General features: G+C 47.6%; 1 protein-coding gene across 5 annotated transcripts in view; it reads right to left on the bottom strand.

The window, feature by feature from the left end:
* ZRANB3 (zinc finger RANBP2-type containing 3) overlaps positions 1-22,296 on the bottom strand; it is a 91,278-nt gene extending 68,982 nt beyond the window's left edge. Inside the window, exons 1-3 of one of the 5 annotated variants that reach the window (XM_090045853.1) lie at positions 21,796-21,813; positions 20,005-20,087; positions 16,690-16,848 (exon numbers count right to left, since the gene is read on the bottom strand). In XM_090045853.1, coding sequence (XP_089901979.1) covers positions 16,690-16,841 — 152 coding nt within the window. In that variant the 5' untranslated portion in view covers positions 16,842-16,848; positions 20,005-20,087; positions 21,796-21,813. Of the gene's footprint in view, positions 1-16,689; positions 16,849-20,004; positions 20,088-21,795; positions 21,947-22,082; positions 22,234-22,278 lie in introns of those variants that run through there. The other 4 variants (XM_090045854.1, XM_090045851.1, XM_090045850.1 and 1 more) reach the window with 4 other exon arrangements.
* Positions 22,297-23,553: the final 1,257 nt, after the last annotated feature.

The following is a 23,553-nucleotide window of genomic DNA, read 5'->3' as shown; positions in this document are numbered from 1 at the left end:
GAGGTAAAGGAGGCAGCCCCTTCCCCACTGCATGCTGGGCGCTGGCCACACACACAAGGGTAGCACAGATGGGCCAGTGCCCAGCATGCACAGGCCATGACGCGGATAAGGGCCACGGCCAAGGTCTGTGCTACACCACAGCACCAGCGACAGCAGTGGCCTGGCTCCTGGCTCAGGGCTGCAGGAGAGCAGGGCTTAGCAGTGCGGTTTGGCCCACCCCACTAGTGCTCAGGTGCAGAAGGAGCACCAGAAGGTGCATCTTCTGGGGCTACTTGGGGCAACTGCCCCTGTAGCACCACCCCAACCCACAAACACTTTTCTCTGGCTACATGGCCAGGCTGAGGGCTGCCCTGCCCCATCCTCAGGAGATGCAGATGCAGGTGGCAGAGCCCTGAGCTGCCCAGCCAGAGCCCTCCTGTGTGGCTGCTGCACTCGCACAACTTGCCCTGCCCTTCATAGCTGGGCTTAGCAGGATGGGGATATGCCCCCCTTACTCTGCCCCCTTGTGAATGACAAACTCCACTGTGACCACTTCAGGCTGGACATAAGGAAGAACTTCTTTACTGTCCAAGCCCACAAGGTTTAGAATAGACTGCTGCCAGAGGCAGTTCAAGCACCCACATTGAACGCCTTCAAAACACATTTGGATGCTTATCTTGCTGGGATCCTATGACCCCTGCTGACTTCCTGCCCCTGGGGCAGGGGGCTGGACTCGATGATCCTCCGGGGTCCCTTCTAGCCCAAATGTCTATGAAATCTATGAATGCCAGGCTATGTGGGTGCACATCCCCGCAGCAGAGCAAGGCTCTGATACAGCTTTGGCCCCTTCCCCGTGTTGATTTCCAGGGTGTTCATGGCAATGAGCTAGCTGGGATTCTGGACCCTGATGCAGCCGCTTGCAGGCTTATGGCTGCCTGCCACATCTGGCCTGGGCTCTGGGCAGCTGCTGCCTACCATGGAGCCCCGGCTGCTCGCAGCAGAGCTTGCAGCTTCCCTGTCACCTGCTGCGAGCAGCCCAAGCTCCGTGGCCAGTGGCAGCTGCCCAAAGCTCAGGCCGGATGTGGCATGCTGAGCAAAATGGCCTTACATGCCATGCTCTGACATGTGCGCCAGAGGTTGCAAACCCCTGGTCTAGAAGAAGTTTCTAGTGACATCTTCCCTTCTGATTTCAAATGTAGGGATGCTCCCCTCTGATACTTCAAATCTTTAGTCTTCTCCACCCTAGTTTTCTGTCATAGCTCATAGCCTACAAACGTGCTGGTTTTCCCAACTTTCAAAAATTTCTTTAAGACAAACTGCCTAAATACTAGCCCAGCTCCTTCTACCCAACTATCTCCAACTTGAAGCAATGCTGCAAATCACTACTGCTCAGACCTTTTCTCCCAATTTCGATCAGCCGCCCTCCAAATCTTACAGCCCTCTCAAACACATACCAAGGTCCTCTTGACCTTTGGGATTCCTTTCCCTTTCTTCCTCTGCACTGCCTTGATTTTCCTCTTATGCTTCCAACTTTTCTTCGCCATTCTCTCTTCCACCCTTTATTTTGGGCATCTCCTTTTCTCACAAAATGTTGATGCTGGGTGACATAATCTATTCAAGGATTTAACTCTGTGCTGACAACTTAAATCTAATTCTGCTCAGTTCAATCACACATTCTGACATATCATCCTTGACTGTCATGTTGCCAACTTGCATTGTACATAGCGAACACAGAACTCATTTTTCCCACCCTTTCTCCCTGTTAAAAATCTACCATCTGTATCATCTACATTTGTGATCCTTATGTCAATTGGCTTTTCTATTATCAAATCATGCCCTACATTTCTAAAACCCAACCCCTCTTCTTTCCTGTCGCTAAAAAGGCACAGTTAAGTCCAAATTTTCTCTCACTCTAATGCTATATTTCTTTTCCAACCTCAATTAATCCTATTTTTAAATAACAGTTTTTCATTACCACTGTACTACATACTTTTTATTCCCTCCTATGACCTCTTCTACATCAAGCTTGAAATCCTTTTCCCAATTACCAACACACTGCACAGTTCTGCTCAGTCTTTTCTCTGATGCCATTATTTTGCTTTACATGCCTTGAAGAAACTAATATTTCCCTTCATACATCTCTAGGTCTCTTCTAGTGTTATACTTTGACCTGAAGTGTCACTCAATCTGAGCGCAGCAAGCTCTGATCTGCTTTCAAATCTTCTTCAAAATGAGTTTCTTCATCAGAGTCTAGCATTATACAGAAGAGCTGTCTAGCCCCATATCCTGTCTCTAACAGTGGCTATAGCGGTACAGAGGAAGAGCATATGAACATGGTATATATATCTAGTCATCCATCCCTTGTCATACCTTTCCTGGCATCCACCATCACTGGTTTAGAGATGCCAACAGATAAAACCCTGACTTTTCTGTTTAATGGGTATTAATGGATCTATCATTCATTAATTTGTTTAGTCCCTTTTTGAACCTGGCTATACGATCTGCTTCTACAACCATCTGTGGTAATGAGTTATACAAGTTAACTACCCTAGCACTGTTAGCCCATGTTTGATTTGGTTCTCTAAGTTCACTCTTTTACACGTTCTCTTATTGATTGTTTTAGGTTTCTCTTCAAAATTAGAAGACATCTGAAAATGGAAACCATAGTACTGTGGATTTGCCCGGATATAAAAGTTAGCAGCTTAAAGAACAAGAGGGAAGCCGAGTCATCCCTCCATTGCTTATGTATTAATGTACCATACATCTCAGTGATCAGAGGGCTAATTACTAGTATATCCAAAATGGGTATATGCTTTGGGATACCAGACAAAGATTTCCTATCCAGATTACAGGGCCAAAAGTCTATCCTCCCATATATGCCTGTGGGTCACATTTAATGTGAAAATTTGACAACCTGCTTAGATATCAAGGTGGAATTCACCCTTAGTTACTACTTTTCATTGCTCGGCATATACTGCAACTTGGAGTGTCCCTTCAAAACCCTCATCTCTCCAAGCAGAGATCTGTTGAGATTCTGTAGATCATGATTAACGTTTAAAGCTTGAAGAGTCACAATTTAAGAAGTCAAATCATTGATGGCATCAGCACAGATATCTGCAATTTGTCACCGGATGTCTTAGTGAGGTCAAATTAAGAACAATGAAGCCTTCCATCCATTTATAGTCTTTTGACTATTTACTCAGATCCACAAAGGAGTTATGACTTAGTGAGCAAGTTTAGGAAACAACACTGAAAGGTTCTGAAAGGAAAGGTCCCTTTTGCTGGGGGCAGAAGCATCCATCTGCCTGACTGAAGAAATCCCATGAGGTTTAATAAGGACAAGTGCAAAGTCCTGCATTTAGGACAGAACAAGCCCATGCACTGATACAGGCTGGGGGCTGACTGGCTGGGCAGCAGTTGTGCACAAAAGGACCTGGGGGTGAAAGTAGACAACAAGCCGAATACCAGCCAACAGTGTGCCCCTGTTGCGAAAAGGACTAACGGCACACTGGGCTTAATTAGTAAGAATGCTGCCAGCAGATAAAGGGGTAGTGATTCTTCCCCTCTACTTGGCACTGGTGAGGCCATATTTGGAGTACTGTCCAGTGTTGGGCCCCCCACTTCAGAAAGGATGTGGACAAATTGGAGAGAATGCAGCGGAGAGCAATGATAATGGTTAGAGGGCTGAGGAACAGGACTTATGAGAAAAGGCTGAGAAAACTGGGCTTATTTAATTTAGAGAAGAGGAGACTGAGGGGGGATTTGATAGCAGCCTTCAACTACCAAAAGGGTGGTTACAGAAAGGATGGAGCTGGACTGTTCTCAGCGGTGGCAGATGATAGAACAAGTAGCAATGGTCTGAAGCTGCAGCAAGGGAAGTTTAACTTGGATATTAGGAATAACTTTCTCACTGGAGCTGGGGAGCATAGCACTGGAACAGACTACCCAGAGACACTGTGGAATCTCCATCCTTGGAGGTTTTAAGACCCAGGTAGACCAAGCCCTGGCTGGGATAATATATTGTCTTTGAACCGGAGGTTGGACTAGATGGCTTCCCAAGGTCTTTTCCAACCCTGATTTTTCTATGATTTTTGAACAGCAAATTTGGCAACTGCAGAACAGAGCCTTCAAGTTCAGAGAGACAGAGCATGAAAAGATAAGAACATCTTCCCCCAAACTAGATGAAGTAGTTCCAGCTCAGCATTCAAAAGCCAAGTTGGCCTGAAATGCATAAAACATTCCAAGTCTGCAATGACATATCTGCTTGGAGAAATTAGTGTAAGTAATTGTAACACCAGTATACTGATTATACTACTTCTGGTATAGATGTAAAATTATATTGGAAGGAGTAGTGGCATAATTAGTCCTTACTAGTTAGTGAACAGGATAGTTACTATTCCCAAAGTCAAATCTTGCAAGTAATTGAGCACCCTCAAAACTCATTGATGTTATTGGATGCTGGGGCACTCAACCTCCTGTAAGATGAGGCACTTATACGTGAACATGTATCATATTGTTTTATGACAAAATGAAAAAGAATATGAAAGAATGAAAAACGAATGAGTCAGAGGACTCATTCACACCACCAAAGTTGTTCAGAAGAAAAATCCAACATACGTGAGAGGCGAAAGGAAGCCCTTTTAAAAGTGGTTTTAATGAATACTTACACGTTTGCTATAAAGCGGATGCACCAAAGCTCATAACAAACTTTTAAAAATGTTACAATCCTACACTGTGTCAACTACTTCCTGGTATATACACCTACAACACTGCTGCTTAATAAGTAACACCAGGAGCCATTAGTTTCTAGACAAATGGATTTTTAAGTAGAAGTTGAAAGTTTTTTTAACCCAATTTTTCATGTGTGTAGTGAAAGAATCAATAAATAACAAGGATAATTAAGCAGAAAACAATGCCCTCTTCTTCTTCATTTTGATTTTCAAAAACAAGGTGTGTGTGTTATTCAAGGGTGTATTATATGCAAGAAAATACAGTAGTATGAAGATGCATAATTTTGGGACAAAACGATTACAATGGTAGTTTTTAAAATGATACTTGGGGAGGCAGTGAGTTAAATGGTAGAGTTTGCTCTGCAGGTGTAGACACAGAACAACTGAACCATCCCCAAATGTCACTGACTGGAAACCAGTTCACAATTGTGGATGTGCTATGGCTCTGACAACCTGGGGGTCGGAGTGAGCACCCAGCCCAACATGCCTCATAGTGGGCGAGTGGATTGGGGGAGAGGGGTACAAGTGGGGTGGAAGAGTGTTCACATTCATGCTCCGAGGGCCACAGAGGGTAGAAGACCTACAGCTGGGAATGTTTTCATTTTTTTGCTGTCCCTTCTCTCCTAAACATGAGTTCAATAAGAATTAACTGAACCCATCAGTATGCCTGGTTGACTTCTGGAGGAGGAAGTTGGGGAGGGCACTTGAATCTGTGCTTTTTGGCTCCCAGGGGCTGGTGAGCAGGGTGGGAGGAGAAGCGATGCAGGGCTGTGACTAAGTAGGGAGTAAAGACACAGATCCTTGTTAGAAAGATAGCTTTTATTGAACAAGCAGTGCAAGGGAGCATATTTATAAAAAAAAAAAAAAAAAAAAAAAAAGGGCGGGGGGGAAGAAGCCATATACCAGGGTGGAGGAGTGCTGCTTACTGAACAGCCAGTTGCAGCAATGGAAGAGGTGGGAAGGAGAGCAATGCAATATGAGATACCTGGAAGACTGACCAAGACCCGTGTTTTGGAACACTTGGTATCCAAACACAACACTGAACTGGTTCAATATAGTGTTTGATTTTCCAGGTACACTTTCAAACAGTTCTAGGTGGTTTTAAATCATTCTAAATCATGTGCATGTCCATGCTCTCAGATCTTTTCCCAAACAGAGAAGACAGGAGATAGCCTTTTAATCACAAGGAAGACTTAAAAGCATCACACATACCTTCAAACAAAAAACAAAATACTATACATGGAAAATATGCATGCATATTAAGCATACAACTGTAAAATTAATTTTTCTTTTATTGACAGCTGGTGGCAAAGATAAGACACTGGAGCAAATCAGTAACATTAACTGCTAACAATAATATAAATTGCTAATCACCCAATAACAAGTTAAGCAAAAAAATATATAGAAAAAATATATAAAAGCAAAAAGATTTTGACAACATGAAAAAGCAAAACGTGTAAAAGGAATGATACATTACACAGAAGGAGAAAGGCTCATAACAACAGAAAACAAAGAAGTAGAAAGAACCCTGTAATAAAAGGAAAAAAGAGAAGGAAAAATATTAACAATACATAAAAGAAAACCCTGGTACTCTAATAGCAACAGAAGTCTTTGTACTCAGAACATTACTATTGCCTTTGTATTGTTTAATCTGCAAAGGCAAGAAATACTCCTAAAACTACATGTAATATGTGGGTAAAAAGAGTTTATTTCACAATACTCTTTCAGCAACCCTCTCAAAGAATCATAGAAGTTGGGTTGGAAGGGACCTTATAGATCTTCAAATCTGACCCCCTGCCAGGGCAGGAGAAAAAAAACTGGGCTCAAAGGATCCCAGGTAGGTAGGCATCAAGCCTCCTCTTAAAGACCCCCAGGGTAGGAGCCAGCACCACTTCCCTTGGACGCCCTGACTGTGAAGTAGTTCTTGCGGATGTCTAATCTAAACCTACTCTCCAACAACTTGTGGCCGTTATTCCTTGTTATGCCAGGGGGCGCTCGGGGAAACAAGGTCTCTCCCAAACCCTTCCGGTCCCCCCTAGTGAGTTTATAGACAGTCGCCAGGTCCCCCCCTCAGCCTTCTCTTGTGAAGGCTAAACAGGTTCAGGTCCCGCAGTCTTTCATTGGAGGGTCTGCCCTGTTGTCCCCAGATCATGCGGGTGGCCTCCTCTGGACCCTCTCCATGTTGTCCACATCCCTCCTGAAGTGGGGTGCACAGAACTGGATGCAGTACTCCAGCTGTGGCCTGAGCAGTGTTGCATAGAGGGGGAGGATCACCTCCTTGGCCGTGCTAGAGACGCACCTGTGGGGGCACGACAAAGTCCGGTTAGCCCTGCCAACCGTGACCTCACATTGTTGGCCCTTGTCCATCTTGGAGTCAATAATGACTCCAAGATCCCTTTCTGCCTCCGTGCTCTCAAGAAGGGAGTTTCCCATCTTATAAGTGTGCTGCTGGTTACTACTGCCCAAGTGCAGCACCCTGCACTTGTCAGCGTTGAAGCACATCCTGTTTTTGCTAGCCCACCCCTACAACCTATCCAGGTCTTGCTGCAGTCTTTTCCTCCCTACTAGTGTGCTCACCTCACCCCAAATTTGGTATCATCAGCAAATTTAAACAGGGTGCTTTTCAACCCGTCATCCAAATCGCTGATAAAGAAATTGAATAGCGCGGGCTCGAGGACCGAGCCCTGGGGGACTCTGCTGCCCACTTCTCCCCAGGTCGAATATGACCCGTCCACCACCAACCTCTGAGTGCAACCCTTTAGCCAATCTGCAATCCATCTGACTGTGTAGGCATCAATGCCACAGTCACCCAATTTCTTAATGAGGATGGGGTGGGAGACGGTGTCAAAGGCCTTGCTGAAGTCCAGAAAGACTACATCCATGGCAACACCTGCATCCAAGGCTTTTGTGACCTGATGAATACAGAGCAGTGTTTCTAAACATGTTGGTCACGACCCAAAAGTGGGTCGTAAGAGTATATGAAAGGGTCACGAGCAAACTTTAAAAATGGATTTTCCATAAAAGGAGGAAAAAAATGGGAAAACGTGTTTTTTTCCTTGCAGGCTGGCAGAGTTCCAGCCTAAAAGGGGCTGCTTGGGTGCCCCCTGCCCAACAAACTGACTTCCTACCCCACACAGGGGTAATCCCAACATGGATCCAAGGGGGCAAGAGGGCACAAAAGCCCCCATGGCTCACCAAAAGTATATGGGGAATGTCTCCTAGCTAAAAAGGAGGTGTACACCCCATGGAAGGGAGAGGCCATCACCAGGGAGGACTATATCTCAGTTGCTTGGGGCTGTAGGGGGGTAGTCAGGAAAGCCAAGGTGGAGATGGAACTGGAACTAGCCACCTGGATCAAGGACAACAACAAGTCCTTTTTTAAATACATAGGGGGTAAAAAGAAGGTATTGGGTAACGTGGGGCCTCTGCAAGGCACACAAGGAAATCTGGTCGTCGCACCAGACGACAAAGCTAACATATTTAACAATTTCTTTACCTCCATTTTTCTGAGCAGGGACCGGAACGGTCACCCCACCACCACCGGGACCCCCATAGGTCCCAAAGGAGGCGCACCTAGGGTCAGTGAGGATGTAATCAGGAAACTTCTGGAGGGACTGGATGTATTTAAATCAGCTGGTCCTGACGATCTCCACCCTAGAGTACTGAGGGAATTAGCAGAGGTCATTGCAGGACCCCTGGCACGGCTTTACAAGCACTCGCAGTGCTCCGCTATGGTGCCAGAGGACTGGAAAAGGGCCAATGTGGTACCCATCTTCAAAAAAGGGAGGAAGGAGAACCGAGGAAACTATAGGCCAGCTAATCTTACCTCAATCCTGGGTAAGCTTTTTGAGAGGATTATCCTAGAGCATGTCCACGAGGGGCCAGCAGGGGAGATTATGCTTAGGGGCAACCAACACGGGTTCATTAGAGGCAGGTCCTGTCAGACCAACCTGGTGGCCTTCTACAACCAGGTCACAAAACCCTTAGATGCAGGGGGGGCAGCAGACATAGTCTTTCTGGACTTTCAGAAGGCCTTTGACACTGTCTCTCACCCCGTTCTCATTAAAAAACTACAGAACTGGGGTGTCAACACCTACACAGTCAGATGGGTTGCCAACTGGCTGGAGGGCTGCACTCAGAGAGTGGTGGTGGACAGGTCTTCTTTGCCCTGAAGGGATGTGGGCAGTGGGGTCCCCCAGGGCTCGGTCCTCAGGCCCGCACTGTTCAACATCTTCACCAGTGACTTGGACGAGGCGGTAAAAACCACCCCGTTCAAATTTGCAGATGACACTAACATGTGGGGAGTAGTGGGCATGCTAGAAGGGAGGAATAGGCTACAGTTGGACCTAGACAGGTTACAGGGGTGGGCAGATAAGAACAGGATGGGATTCAACACTGACAAGTGCAAGGTGATTCACCTGGGAGGAAGAACCAGCACCATACCTACAGGCTGGGGAACTCCCTTCTTGTCAGTGCAGAGGCAGAAAAGGATCTTGGAGTCATCACTGATGCCAAGATGAACGTGGGTGGGCAGCGTGGGGATGCAGTCAGGAAGGCTAACCATATACCTTGTCATGCATCCACAGATGCATCTCAAGCAGATCCAAGGAGGTGATCCTCCCCCCGTATGCCTCACTGGTCAGGCTGCAGCTGGAGTACTGTGTCCAGGTCTGGACACCGCTCTTCAGGAGGGATGTGGACAACATGGAGAGGGTCCAGAGGAGGCCCACTCGCATGATCGGGGGGCAGCAGGGCAGGCCCTATGAGGAGAGGTTCAGAGACCTGAACCTGTTCAGCCTCCACAAGATAAGGCTGAGGGGGGATCTAGTGGCCGTTTACAAACTAGTCAGAGGGAACCAGCAGGCACTGGGGGAGTCCCTGTTCCCACAAGCACTCCCAGGAGTGACAAGAAATAAGTCACAAGCTGGCAGAGGGTAGATTCAGGCTAGATATCAGGAAGCGCTACTTCACGGTCAGGGTGGCTAGGATCTGGAACCAACTTCCAAGCAAAGTGGTGCTGGCTCCTGCCCTGGGGGTTTTTAAGAGGAGGCTAGATGAACACATAGCCGGGGTCGTCTGACCCCAGTACTCTTTCCTGCCATGGCAGGGGGTCGGACTTGATGATCTGCTCAGGTCCCTTCCGACCCTAGAAACTATGAAACAGGGAACTGAGGGCAGGGGACAGCGGGTCGGGAGTAAAGGACACTGGATCAGGACTGGCCATTCATGTTTACAAATGGGTCCTGAAGAAACAAAATGGTTGAGAACCACTGATCTAGAAGACACTGATGAGAACAAATGACTTTGCCCTGGGATGCTCATGCATCTGTGGATGCATGACTTTCCCCCCAACTTCTGAGTGCCTGGGGGCCACATCACACCACAGTGACACCCCATGCTATGTGGGGACCCCAAACACTCCTGGACTCCTGGCCACAGGTTTCCTGAGTTCTGAGGACCACCCCACCCTGGAGCAGGAAGCAAAAGCTGCAAGAGGAAAGGAGAGCCTGGAGACCCTGGTGGTAGCAGCCAGGGTGACTTGGGGAGGAGAGGGGAGACGGGCAAGTAGTACCTGGACTAGGAGCCACAGGTTAACCCCTCAGGGGCTGCACATGAGCTACAGGCCACCTGTTAGGTAGCACTGATTTAGGCTATCTGTTTCTGAGTTCTAGAGAAGAGCTAGATATACAGGTGCCTCAAAGCCCAACTGAAACTACTAAGTCAGAGGTCATTACTGAAAATAACTGCAAGGTCCTATATTGTCTCTGAGGGTGTAACATGGTATTTCTAGCCATGAAAACTGCATGGAGTTCTGTCTAACACGCTTCAGATTCCCACAGATACAGCAGGCAACTACTGAGGTAATGCAAAAGGCACTGAAAAAATGCCAAATCTCATTATTTCAATACTAAGGGCACTGCTTAAGCTGATTTCAGTGTGCTTCTTAACTTTTGCAGAATTGGATACTTTCAGCTGTGTGCACCACATTAATCCTCCTTACCACTTTAGAGTACCTGCCTTTAATATCATCCTTAAACTTGGCAAGGCATAGGTGTTTTACAGGACTGCTAACAACACAGAATTGATAGTGGACTGGATGGACAAGAACAGGGGTATCAAATTCACCCAGCCCCCAGAGCCTGCATCCAGACTCACCTCTGGTGATGAGTTAAACAGTATCAGGCTGCTCATTACTCACCCTCACCCCAACAAGCAACACTAACAGAGCTGTATATCTCACAGGGGCCTTTCTCTTCCTCTGCTAATGAGACTGAGCCCTGAGAATACCCCTGATCCCCAGTGACATCTCCATCACAACCCACAGAGAAAGCCAGTACAGGGTCTGGCTATTGTTGTGCCCCCCCCACAAAATACTAGGATCTTGCTGATGTCTTCGATGAGACGAAAGAAGGCATCATGTCATTCACAAAAATGTTGCCCCACTGACCTGCAGCTAGGTGCCAAGATTCCCTTTGGACCAACTTATGCTTTACCTGAGTCTGAACTAGGCACCCGTCAGGAATACGTTCAGAAAAATCTAGTCAAGGGACTTATCTGGCCATCCAAATCTCCAGCTGGGAGACTAGAGACAATCTTCTTCGTTCTTACGAAGGACGGGTCCTTCTGCCCTGTTTGGATTACAGAGCCTCAAATCCGACAACGATCTGCAACCATATTCTACTGCTCCTAATCAATGAACTTTGAGTGACTCAGACTGGCCAAAATATTTTCCAAGTTGGATTTACAAGGGGCCTACAATTTGGTCCAAACTTGAAAAGGATGATCAAAAAACTGCCCTTCAGATCTGATATGGTTATTTTGAACATGTAGGCATGCCCTTTGGATTCTGTAATGCCCCAGTGTGTTCCAAGATGTGCTGGGCCAATTTGTTATAATTTACCTACACATTTTAGTTTTCTCTGCTGACCCAACCCATCACACAGAATGTGCACACTTGGTTCTACAGAATCTCCGGGAGAACCATTTATACGCTACCTTAAAAAAATAAAGAGTGAATTCAATAAGTCCCGTACTGAAATATATAATTTCCCTTCTGGTCCTGACAATGGACCCATGCAAGGTAACTGCAATCATAAAATGGGCTGCTCCACAAAAATGTTCTGCGAGTCCAGCATTTCCTGGTGTTTGTCAATTTCTACTGATGATTTATAAAAAGTTTTCTATGCTTGATAGCCCCATTCACCATGCCCCTGAAGAAGAAGATGGCCTTTAAATGGTCCCAGAAAGCTCACTCAGCCTTTGAATTACTGAAGACATTCACCTCTGCACCCATTCTGGTACATCAAAATAATTCATGGTAGGAGCCGACTCAAGCTGTGCCAAAAGGGCATATTCTGTCTCAGTCCTCGAACTCTGAGGCAGTTGTATCCTTTTGCCTTCTACTCCCAGGCCCTAATACTGTCCACAAAGAAATATTACATTTGGGATTGAGAGCTGCTTGCTACTAACGCAGCCTTTGGAAAGTGTGGTACCTTCTGGAAAGGACCCACTACCCAGTTGAAGTGATACCAGGTCACAAGAATTTGAGATACCTCCAGACAAGTTTGAAATTGAACTCATGTCAAGTCTGCTGGTCAATATTCTTTTCCTGGGTTGTTTTTGTGGTCACTTATTGTCCAGGTATTAAGAATCACAAGGCAGATGTAATGCCCTGTATAGATGAACACTGTATGCCAAACCCATCATCCCTTTTCTACCATCCACCAACCCAAGAACTTTATTCAAGGTACCACTCCCAGGCAGAGTCGACCTGAGCAACAGTCCCATCCAAACCTGACTTCCAGGGGCACCATAGTTTCCTGGTCCTCTAGCATCACCTTGATATTCCTGAAGGACTCCTAAGCCCCAAAATACTAAAGCTCTGACATGCCACGCCACCTACGGGCCAGCTTGGGAGCTCTAAAACACAGCCACTGGTCTCTTTACAGTTCTGGTAGCCAAGGATGAATCTAGCTATATTGTTCAATGTCTGCTCTTGTGCTGCATGTACCAGAACTAAAAAAAACAAAACCCAAAAACCTGTGGTTCTTTTCCAGCTCTTCCCCACTCCCCCATTACCATGGTCAACCTGTGGACAGCGGTGGACAGCGGTGTCCCTTTGCGGGGAGCAGTGAATCGGCCCTGGGCCCTGAGCACTGGGGGTCCTGTGGAACTGGGTAGAGGCCGCAGTGACTCCAGGCTGCTGCCACCAGCTTCCCATCCAGCTGTTCACTATCTCCCACTCCTGCCACCGATGCCTCCAGTGGCAGCTTCTTTGGGTCCAGGGCGCATGAGCTGATTTGCCCTGGGCCCTACACCTTGCTCAGGTCGGCTCTCTCTGTGGATTTTATTGTACATCTCCCACTGAGGACTGCTCAACAATTAGTTGACTAAAACAACCTATTTCATCCCTCTTCAGGCTACTCCTATAGCAAGTGAAACGGGTAACTTGTTCCTGGGATAGTTTTCAGCTTCATGGCTGTCTGACTCAAGTCATTTCAAATCACAACCCCCAGTTTTTCTCACTTTTCTAGCACGAGTTTTGCAAGGCTCTGGACATGGAGCATATTCATTTGTCTGTGTAACACCCCTAGACAAATGGGTAGACAATGCATATAAATCATAACCCTGAACAACACCTCAAGTATTCTTTGAACTATCATCAAGATAACTGGGTAGCCTTGCTATCCTTGGTGGAATTTGGTTGTAATTATCTTTTCCATGCCTCCACACACCAAACTCCGTATTTTTTCTAATTATGTGTCCCACCTCCAGCTTCATCCAGTACTGTCGGCTCTCCCTCAACTACCTACCAGAGATGAAGTCATTCTGGAAGTCACTGAATATTTAAATCCCTTCACTTTTAAACCTCAACTGCCTGAACCTCTGATGGTACACCCAGTCTTTCACACACCTTTCATAAAATCATAGAAAATTAAGGTTGGAAGAGACCTCAGGAGGTCATCTAATCCAACTCCTGCTCAAAGCAGGACCAACCCCAACTAAATAATTCCAGCCAGGGCTTTGTTGAGCCAGTCCTTAAAAACCTCCACCACCTCTCTAGGTAATCCGTTTCAGTTCTTTACCACCCTCCTAGTGAGAAAGTTTTTCCTAATATCCAACTTAAACGTCCCTTGCTGCAACTTGAGACCCCTGCTCCTTGTTCTGTCATCTGCCACTACTGAGAGCAATCTAGCCCCATCCTCTTTATAACCACTGTTCAGGTAGTTATAGGCTGCTATCAAATCCCCCCTCAGTCTTTTCTTCTGCAGACCAAATAAGCCTAGTTCCCTCAGCCTGTCCTCATAAGTCATGTCCCCCAGCCCCCTGACCATTTTCTTTGCCCTCCGCTGGACTCTCTCCAACTTGTCTACATCCTTTGTACAGCGGGGGGGGGGTGCAAAACTGGACACAATACTCCAGATGTGGCTTCATCAGTGCAGAATAGAGGTTCTGTTTAACCTTATACTGAAGGTCCTTTTCCCAATGGAAAGACCCACCAATAATAGTTGAAGGGAACAAAAAACACTGATAGACAGATTTTAGACTCCAAATGAGTTTAGGGGAAGAATGGTCTTGGGAACTGACAGTCATGTCCATAATCCTGATCTGGTGTAGGTTTTCCACCAAGAGTACCCAGAAAAGCCTAGACCTGAGCTACCAAACTGGCAGCCTCACCCAGCTAATGAATTAGCTGGTCACTACTAGGGCCTCCTAATTGACTGCTAGAGATAGCAGACTCCCTATTTAAGTCTACCTAGGGTGGCAAGCTGCAGGATAGCCAATAGTTCTACCTGAAGGTCTACTGTGGTAACCCTCTCTGGTTCTTGTGCTCTTTGTTTTTCTGGTTTCTGACCCAAATCAGTTCTACTTCTGGACTCTGGCTTTTGAGAACTCCTCTCAGCTTTGGAATTTTAGTCCGTGACTTGGCCTGTGACCTAGACTCCACCTCTGCAATACTCCCTGGGATTTGATAACTTGGACTCTACCCGCCCGCCCCCCCACCCCCGTGTAGCTCTGGACTGCCTAACTCCTGACTTTAGCCCTTCTCTGGTGGCCCATTCACTAGACTAAACTACCTATGGCCTGGTCCATATATCAGGAAACTGATCAGCTCAAGATTTCAAATAAAAATTAGTTTAATTAAATTAGTTTATGGCATACGATGCCATCGTCACCAGTGAACAGCTGAATAAACAAGTTTTCAAAGACATAATTGTAAATTGCAGTGATAATAACTCCGGCTAGGAAGCAAGGAAAGCTGACAATTAACTTGTAATACCATGTCTTCCAGAATTGTCATGGGTGCTACAAATAAAACATTTGTCACAAGCTAGTTTGTTGCCATCAATTTTCTAGACACTATTAAAACCAGAATAGGTCAAGCCAAGAAGGATGCTCTCCTCTAGACAGTCCTCAACAACTAATTTATTCTACTAACATGTTTTTTATTTGATAATAGTACTTGAATCCAAGGCAAGGTTCCCCGCCCCCCCCCCCATTTAACATGGAAGGAAAAGCCCCTTGTTTTGGATTTGAATATAAAATGGGTGGGGAAGTTGCTGCAGCTCTCAGTTGGAGCCGCAGCAGTTGCCTGCTCCCCACTTCCCCCCCGCCAACTATGCCACCTGCTCTCCTGCAGCCTATGTGCAATTGATACTGCTGGGCCAGGCAGGGGCTGGAGTGACCATGTGCTCCATGCCCTAGGCTGGAGCAGGAGCTGCAGGGCGTAAGCAGTGGCAGGGTGGGGTCATGTGGGGAGGGAGCAGAAGCAGTAATGAGGGGTGCATAGCAGCAGGGCAGGCAGGTGGAAGGTGGGGTAGGCAACAAGGGGGGCAAATCTTGGAGCATCAGGCCATTTGACTCCCTTGCTGCTGCCTGACCCATTGCAGCAGGGATGGGGAAGGAGAGATGGACTATAACATGACTCCCAATAGTTACATTGTATAAATGGAAATTAATAATAAATGTGTAAGTTTTCCACACATAGAACCTAATTATTGGGGGGAGAAGGTTTAAATTCAAAGGTGTCTTGGATTCAGGTAAATTGGCCTCTTGAAGGCTCAGATTGAGCGAAAACATTTACTCTTCTATCTTTCCACTGATTAATTAGAAAAATAGTAGAAGCACAGAATCTCATTATTTCATAAACATCAGCAAAGTTCCTGAACATATTAACTAACACCTGTACGTGACCAAGGTGGTTTAAAAAAAACAAACAAACCAAAAAATCTCAGCAAAATTGCCTGAAATGGTCCATCTTCTCTCTGCACCTCAGGAACACCCAAGGTATTATCTGGGAAAACACATCCAGCTGAAACTATCTTTCAGAGCTATCAGGTTCTAGTTACTGCACTGATACTTTAATCCGGGGGTTGGCAACCTATGGCCCGTAGGCTGAGCTGACCTGTGAAGCCATTAGATCTGCCCAGTGGAACCAGGGGAGTGTGGAGGTGTTTGATAGAGGGGGGCTTTGCTCATGCTGCAGCCGGACGGGCAGCAGAGAACTGCACTTGTGCTGCATGACAACTGGGCATTGGTGAGAAACAACGACAGCAGCCAGGTCCCAGCACCAGCCTGCCTCTGACCCAACCTGGCCTGCTGCCAAGAAATTTTTCAGAACAATCATGACATATTGCGACTCAAAACCCCACCCTACACAAATACCAATCGAGATCCATATTAACATTCCTTTAAGAACAACAGAAATGAATGAATTTCATTAGCTTAAGATCCCACCAAAAACTAAGACATCCATCCTGATTTTTACAGTGTATAATAGGGTGATTAATGATGTTGTAGGATTGCTCATGAACACTATACCATTACCATTTTTTATTTTACAAAAAGGAAATTTGTTTTAATCCATACAAACATGGAATGAGGCAACCTATTTTGACAAGCTTTTTGTGATTGTTCACAAAAAAAATTCTAAAACTGAACTAACATATTTCAGCACATCATGAAAGAAGCATTTTACCTGCCACTTCTCTCAAGTGCAAATACGATGCCTTTCTTCTGGAAAGGGAGCAGTCTTTCCCTCAGTTTTTCAGGTAGAAAAAGTAACTTAGCATCAATATTCTCAGAATGAGACATTTCAACCACAGAGGTTGCCTGCATTGTGTCTGCCATGTTGAACCTGAAACAAAAACCAAAGAAGAGTCACTTACAAGTTGGGCACTGAATATTCTGTAAAAAGACAAAGTTTTATAGGGCAATAAATAGTAGTTTTTTCAATATGCAATTTTTTTTCCAATACATATATATATTCACCTGCATTACTTCAATAAGAATATTTTTTATTGTTAATTCCTAGCTTGTGATTGAAATGTTCTGTTTTTTTAAAGTAAGACTAGTTTATAAGACACTGAAAAGTAACATTTGTTTGAAACTATCATAAGTGACCCTTTGACTGTGCTTAAAAGTGTTACAGAACCAACAAAATCAAGATCCTCTTTGTAATGATTAAACAATTGCAATTGAAATAAAAGGCAAGTAAGTTCAAACTGCTGGAAAACTGCATCAGCAAGGAAATCAGGTGAACTTGTTTCCCAATCTGCTGTTTTACTCTTTTCATAAACTCAAATGAAACCCAGAACAACAAACTCAGAATAATCCAAATAAAACTGGTAGGCTTGATTTTATAGACAGAAGCCAAAAATGCAACTTTGAAATCTTTTTTTATCTAAATCTATGGAAACTATCATTGTACTTATATACCCAGGGTAGAAAAACAACCTCTTAAACCACAGAGGACTTTTCCAAGATGCTATAGAGCAGAGGTGTCAAACATACTGGGGGTGGGGTATGAATTTCCATGAGAAATTTTAGCTCTAGTTTATCCCCATGAAATGTCATGTATGGAAATTCAATGATGCACTCATAGAATGCTTACCTGGCATGATAAACAGCGTGATTGGGACAGAGGCCAAGCTCCTGTGGAGCCCAGCTGGGCCCCTGCATGATCGTACTAGGGGCCAAACTCCCACAGAGGCTAAGCTTGACCAGGCTCCATGGGAGTTTGGCCCCTGCCTGGTCTGGGACCTCAGTATTGAGGGGCTGGCAGTGCCAGGCTCCTGGGCACTATTAGCCCTGCCTCTTCAACCCCTGCCTCCTGGCACAGCCCTGAACTCCTACAGTAGCCATCATGCATGTGCGTACATACTAAATTGAAAATTTCAGGATTATGCAAAATTAGAGATGTTTTTTGATTTTTATCAATCAGCAAAAATCAAAATAAATGCTTTAAAATAAATATTGATTTTAGCTGTTGAAATTAAAAAAAAATAATTAAATTCTGCCAAGCCAACGTAATAGTAAGGCAGCAAAAGTTAAGTGCATTTTCCTTCACAGACAAAAACTTAACAGCTAGGGGCAATCTGGAAAGGAAAAGTATAGAGACCTAAAAAAAGATATGCATCTCAATTCAAAGCCAGGGCTGCAGCTAATTATGATCAATTTCACTGTACCCTTAGCTTACATTAGCAGGTGGAAAATACCAGATGTTACAAGTAATAACTAATACTCTTTCCCTTAAGAAACATTATGAACTTCTACACCACGTCACTGGTACTTTAATAGGACATCGCACACACACACAAAATTATGTTATAATGCTGCCAAAATATGGAATGGGTTTCCAAGGGAGGTGGTGCTTTCCCCTACCTTGGAGGTGTTCAAAAGGAGATTAGACAAACACCTGGCTGGGGTTACTTGAACCCAGCACTTTTTCCTGCCCGGAGCAGAGGGTCGATGATCTTCTAACAGGTCCCTTCCTATCCTAAAAATCTATGAAATCTTTCTTAATCTTGGATATCTCCCTATCAGCTCTTTGTAATGTAATGTTCTTGCTTACCGAACAAACTTAGTTTTTGCCTTCATTATTTCATGGTCCATTCAAGGATTTCCTACAAAACTGTGATACTTACTTTTTCACCAGTTGTGCAAAAATGCTCATTTATTGGAAGGGTTCTTATTTAAAGGTTCTTATTTATTACAGGGATCCTGGTTTTCAGTGTTTAACAATAGCAAAATTCTCAAGAAAGAGAGAAAGAAATCTCTGATTAAAACCCCCAAAATCTGTGTTTTTCTGCAATTAAAATGTAACACCACTATATATCTAGGTACCAGTTGAACACAATGTTTTATTAATACATTTACCATTTGAAAGCCTACCAGTGCCTCAATCCGTATAATAAAATACATTCTAAATATCTATAAATGTTGGCCTTTGACTTCAGTTGTTTTTTATTATGGAAAATCAGAGCTCCCCCCCTGCCCCCTTGGCTCACTGGGAAGTGGGTCCAGCTGCAGCTATCTCATCCCCCTTTGCTGCTTTGTGGCATTGAGCAGCCCTGATATGCCCTGTCCATGGTATTGCCCCTCACTCCTGACCCCCAGCCCCCCAGCCATGCTGCTGCCTCTCACTCCCCAACCCCAGCCCTGCTGGAGGGGGCCCCCAGCTGCCAGGGCTATGGGACCAGGGACCCAGGTCTGCAGCTCCCTGCAGCAGCCTGAGCCCCAGCTGCCACCCATGAGAGGTGGCAGCTGCTGTAATGGATCTGAGTGCAGACCCCGGCTCCCTCTCCCGCAAGGGAGGCACAGCCAGAGCTGATCCCTTTGTGGGGAGCAGATGCAGACTGCTCACTGTGGGCTCTTGGCTCTACATCCTGCTGCCCTCTCCCTGGGCAAGATCTGGCACAGCAGGGGAGATTGAGACTGACAGAAAGCTTGTTACCGGCACTGGGAGCTCATGTTTTTCTGTGGCAAATGGAAAATCTGGATCCCTGTTCCTTAGTAAACGAAGGAAATATGATCTAGCCAAAAAAAACAATATACATATTTAATGGCTGTATCATGATGAAAGAATGGTCAGCAGTGGCTCACCATTTAACTCGGAGGAGGTATCAAATGGGGATCTGTCCTGCATCCAGTACTAATTAATCTCTTCATTAATTATTTGGAGGATGGGATTGTCTGGATACTTAGCAAACTCACAGATAGCCCCATCCTGGTGGAGTTGCAGATATTATGAAGGATAGTATTAGGAGTCAGAATGACCTTAATAAACTGCAAATGTGGTTAAAAAAAATCTGTCAAATGATGACATGCATTTGGGATTGAATAATCACACGCTGAGTAGAGAGTGACTAGCTAGACTACAATACTGCAGAAAAGGATCTGGGGTTTATAGTAGACTACAAGATGAATGAGCCAACAATGTGCTATTAATGATGGGGGAGGGGAGGAAAAGCCAACAGTATACTGGAATGTATTAACAGGAAAAATAGCTTACTAGTTAAAGGAAGCAATTTTTCCACCGTTCTTCACAATGGTGAGTACTAGAGGTTATAGAGCTGATGATGACGGACTTTGTGGCTGCAGGGGCAGAACAACACATTTTTAAATTGCAAGAAGTGAAATTAAGGTTGAATTATAGGTAGAGTTCTCATGAGTGGCTGAGCATTGGAACAGATTAGCTAGAGAAATTGTTGAATCTCCATCCTTTGAAGGGGTTTTAAGAACAGGACAAACAAATACTTGTCTAGACTGGGTTAGACAAGACTGATCCTGTCCTGAGCAGGAAAAAGAACTAGAGCAGGGGCAGGCAATTATTTAGACCCATGGGCCACATAGGCAGTTCTGGGGAACTGTCACGGGGCAGTCAACGCTGGTCCCGCTCCCCCTCCCCCGAAAAGCCCAGAGCCCACATGCCCCGAAGCTCCTCTCTGCCGCTGCCACCAGCCGAGCACATAGTCCCAGCCCCAACCCCAGACTCAACCCCTCCATCCACTTGCCCTAGCTGGAGCAGACCAGCTCCAGAGTGCTCCCTTGTGTACAGCCCTGACTCTGGATCGCCCTGTGCCTGCTCCAGACCAGCCCACCCACATTGAACAGTGGCTGGGCAGAAGCTGCCGCTGGGCACAGGGGAAAAGTAGCCACCTCCCCCTTGCTGCTGGGCCTTAAGCTTGCTGCAGCCACCTGGAGCCCACACGCAGGCTGCCCTGCAGCTCCTCTCCCCTGCCACCACTTCCTTGCTGGGCGACCTAGAAATGACGGTGACAGCAGCGGAGAGGAGCCACAGGGCAGCCCAGATGTAGGTTCCAGGCAGCTACAGCAAGAAGGGCTGCCAGTGGTGAGGCGGCCACTTTTCCTCTGCACCCAGCAGCAGCTTCTGCCCAGCCACAGTTCACTGTGGGTGCATGGTCAAAAGAGTGACATGGGCCAGGGCTGTGCACATGGGTCCCAGCTGCTCCAGAGCTGGTCTGGTCTGGTCTGGTAGAGGCAGGTCTGGAACAGGTGTGGGGTGGGCCAGGACCAGGGCTGTGCATGGAAGTCCCCATCAGTACCACAGATCAGGGGCACCAGCCAGAAGAAGCCACCGCTGCCTTGGCTGCCTACAAGTGTCCAGCTGCCCCAACCCCACTGCACAGCCATGGGCGGCAGGATGCGCCTTGGGCCATAGCACCTGGGCCAAGTGGGACCTGATGTGAACCAGACAAAATCCTTCCATGGGCTGGATCTGGCCCACGGGCTACATTTTGCCTACCCTGAGCTAGAGCGCATCCTGAAGTCCCTTCCAGCTCTGCTTTTCTGTGAGTAACCCCAGAGCCAAGCACCATCAGAGACAGCAGAGCTCAGGGAAGCATTTCATGTGCGCTTTCTTTTCTTACTTTCTTGGACGGACCTGAAACACCTATTCTTATGTTGGCAGGGAACGGAGACGCTACTTCTTAAAACAGCAAAATAAATCTCCAAAAAAAAAATACACACGCAGGCCGATAAAGTAAAAACTCTTTCAATAACAGCTTGCCCAGCTAGGGGAAGAAAGTCTCTTCCTGCAACAGATGGGGTGGCTCCTGACCGTACACCCCACCACCCGCGCACCACGCGGGACGCTCACGACACCAGCACAGCGGCTGAAATCACTTGTGCAGCAAGGCCTTGAAAGCACAGCTCAGCGGCGCTCGGCTTTCAGACCCCGGGAGCGACGGGACCGGGACCGGGACCGGGACCGGGACCGGGACCTCGACCCCCCGCCCCCACGCGCTGAGGATGAGCGGGCCCAGCCCTCCCCGCCTCGCACCTGCAGCCGCCCAGAGGCATTCGCGCGCTCCCGCTCAAACACCCGGCGGCCGGAAGTGACGCATCGAGAACGTGTGACACACCGCCCAGCCCACAGAACATTGCCCCGCCCCCGCTGGGCGCTTCCGGTGGGCGAGGCTCGGCGCGGGGCCCTTTCTCCGCCCTCCGCTTTTCCGCGACAGGCATGTCCCCCCGTGGTTGGGGCCCAGCCACGGAGCCCCGAGGGGTGGCAGGCACTGTGGGCAGTGCGGCTGCCGCGTGTCTTAGGCTAGGAACCGAAGCCACTACCTTTCCCAGGATGCTTTGCGCTATCCAGGGGCTGCGGTATTTCCTGGTGCATGCCGGGACATGTAGTCCTTGGGGGAGGTCTTCTCCGCGGGCACAGAAGGAGGGTTAACGTCTCTCTGAGGGCCCAGCGCCCATTTGATCGTCATTGGCGGTGAAACCCATCCGTCACCGCACCCCTTATGCTGCTATTGGTTACCTCTCCCTAGCGCGGGTGGGTCTCCGTATGCCGGTTTTGTCGGCGTCGCCGCTCTATTGGTATATCGGGAAGTCAGTCGGCCAAGCCGCCCTGGCGATTGGCTAGCCCTCTCTCGCTGGGCGTGTTTCTGCGAAAACGGTACGGGCGTTTCTGAACAGGGGCTCCGGGGCACCGCTGACTGGCTGAGGCCGATGTCCGTCCTGCGGAGCGCGCGCTGCCATTGGCGGCCGCCGCCGGTGTGGGCGGGATTCCCCCCACCGCGGCAGCAGGAGGAACCGGAGCCGCCACCGCCGGGGCTGGCGATGGGGTCGGTCCCGACGCGCGCGTGAATTCCCCGCGCTGGGGCGGCGCCGCCCGCAGTAAGGCCCCGGGGGGGAGGGGAACGGCCGTTGGGGGGCGCGGCCGTAGGGCCTCGCGGTGCGGGAGGGGGCGGCTGAGCCCGGGTGTGGGGAGGCGGCGGCAGGGGCCGGGGCACTGCCAGCCCCTCGTCCTGCGGGGCAGAGTCCGGCGCCTCCCGCCTCCGGGGCTCTTCGCGGCCTGACTTCTGTCCACAGACGCTTGAAAAATAGCCCTTTGCGGGGAGGGAAGGGTGGACACCACGCCTGCCGGTGGGAGCCCGGCGGCTGCCGCCTGGCCCGAGGGCTTTGGACGCAGGGGAGGCATCCGTGGCTGCCCCGGTGCATCTTTAAAAGGCCTCTGGGCGAGGCGGGCCGTGCAGCCGCTGCGTCGGTAGCGCTGGCTCCGTGTCCGAATCCCTCTGCAGTCCTCGGGGAGGCTTTTTAACCGTGATGCGCCGGCGACACCGATGCCCGTGCCTGCCCCGCTGTTTCCGCGGGTACCGGACCTGCGCCCTGCCCTGCCAGCCAGCTCGCGGCTGGGCTAGGACCTCACCTGCCTCCCTTTCTGCATCTTTGGGATGGTGGTTTTTGTGTTGGTTTGTTTTTTTTTTAATGGACCCAAGGGTAATGTTTAGGTTTGTTCCTGTTCTCTTTGCAAGAAGGCAGACCAGTGAAGTGGACCATCAGTCCTCTAAAATATCCATTGTATTAGAGGCCAGGATTTCTATAGGTGATACCTTTTTATTGGACTGGCTGCCCTGTTGGGGTTGGTTTGAGACCTACTTTTCCAATGTGAGGTGTTTTTATTCAGGTCTGAGGTCTTGGTATGTGTTTGTTTGTTTTAAACGAATCAACTGGTTTCCTACCAGTTGTTAGGTATGCCCTGTGCAATTTCCCTTGTAGTTATCATTACGCTGCAGCCAGACAGAGCTATTTA

Source organism: Crocodylus siamensis, chromosome 4 (genome assembly GCF_052110815.1).
Source record: "Crocodylus siamensis isolate JL-2025a chromosome 4, ASM5211081v1, whole genome shotgun sequence".
NCBI classification, from domain to species: Eukaryota; Metazoa; Chordata; order Crocodylia; family Crocodylidae; genus Crocodylus; species Crocodylus siamensis.
This window is presented reverse-complemented; position numbering and strand designations above follow the sequence as displayed.